At 40.1% G+C, this 993-nt stretch overlaps 1 protein-coding gene across 5 annotated transcripts in view; it reads right to left on the minus strand.

The window, feature by feature from the left end:
• Positions 1-160, minus strand: part of si:ch211-200p22.4 (phosphatidylinositol-binding clathrin assembly protein) — a 64,703-nt gene extending 64,543 nt beyond the window's left edge. For all 5 annotated transcript variants that reach the window (XM_055021276.1, XM_055021274.1, XM_055021277.1 and 2 more), the window contains exon 1: positions 24-160. In XM_055021276.1, the coding sequence (XP_054877251.1) occupies positions 24-143 (120 nt within the window). In that variant the 5' untranslated portion in view covers positions 144-160. The remainder of the gene's footprint in view (positions 1-23) is intronic.
• Between the last annotated feature and the right edge of the window lie 833 nt (positions 161-993).

The following is a 993-nucleotide window of genomic DNA, read 5'->3' on the forward strand; positions in this document are numbered from 1 at the left end:
GTGTGTGTGTGTGTATCCCGTACCTCGTTGCCGTACATCATGAGGTGGTGGGTGGTAATGAGGGCTTTGAAGACCACCACCCAGCTCGAGTTGGCTGTTCTCTCGAAAAGAGTGTCTGCCAGCTGGGGAATGTTGACGTTCATCTCATTGGTGCAGTGGATCAGATCTGCAGCACAAACACACACAAGCAAAACAAGTTGGTTGAAATCAGAGTAAAGCATTGCTGCAATACAAACCTGCGAGAGAAAAAAAATGAAATTTCAACTTTAGAAAGACGGCAAAGTGGGGGGGGGGGTGGATAAAAAAAATCTTCTGACTTTCCATTCTCTGGAGAAGTGTTAGGAGAAGTTCAGGCGTCAGTCATTTACAGACCGGGGAGGGAAAATTCAACTTCGGGGTCCAGAAATGTCAATCTATAAAAACCAGCAGCCCCAGACATCAGAGTCAGATGGAGGGCTATAAGATCCTACAATGTTCCAACACTGACAAGTACTTCTGCATAACCTGTTGCAGAGTGTCTGTGATCTTTAGGTTAGGACTTTTATGATATTTTTCTACTATAAAAACCATCTTGAGTGTATTTTTAAAGGCATTGGATCAGATTCTGATAAGACTGTTCGCATTTCCTGAAAAACAAAGTTTTAATCTGTGTACCTAAATGAGAAGTCAAGCTTACCATTTGTGTAAGAATGAAAAGTCAAAGGTGTTGGGAATATCTTCCTCTGTATTTTATATCAACACATTAAACCAACTTATAACACAACAACATCTAATATATATGTATGGGAAATAAAGAGAGGAACTGCTTGTTGAGAGGAATCAAACGTTTTTCTGCTGTACTGACCTTGATGAGCAACTATTCAGTCAGAAACCCAAAGCTTTGATCCATTTTTGATAAGAAAAAGATCAAACCTGAGCAATATCAGGTCATAATAATTACACTCTTCAGTGTGGAAGCGATTTCTGAGTGAAGACGACTCAAAATGAACTACT

Source organism: Poeciliopsis prolifica, unplaced genomic scaffold (genome assembly GCF_027474105.1).
Source record: "Poeciliopsis prolifica strain line A6 unplaced genomic scaffold, Auburn_PproV2 SCAFFOLD075, whole genome shotgun sequence".
In the NCBI taxonomy this organism is placed as follows: Eukaryota; Metazoa; Chordata; class Actinopteri; order Cyprinodontiformes; family Poeciliidae; genus Poeciliopsis; species Poeciliopsis prolifica.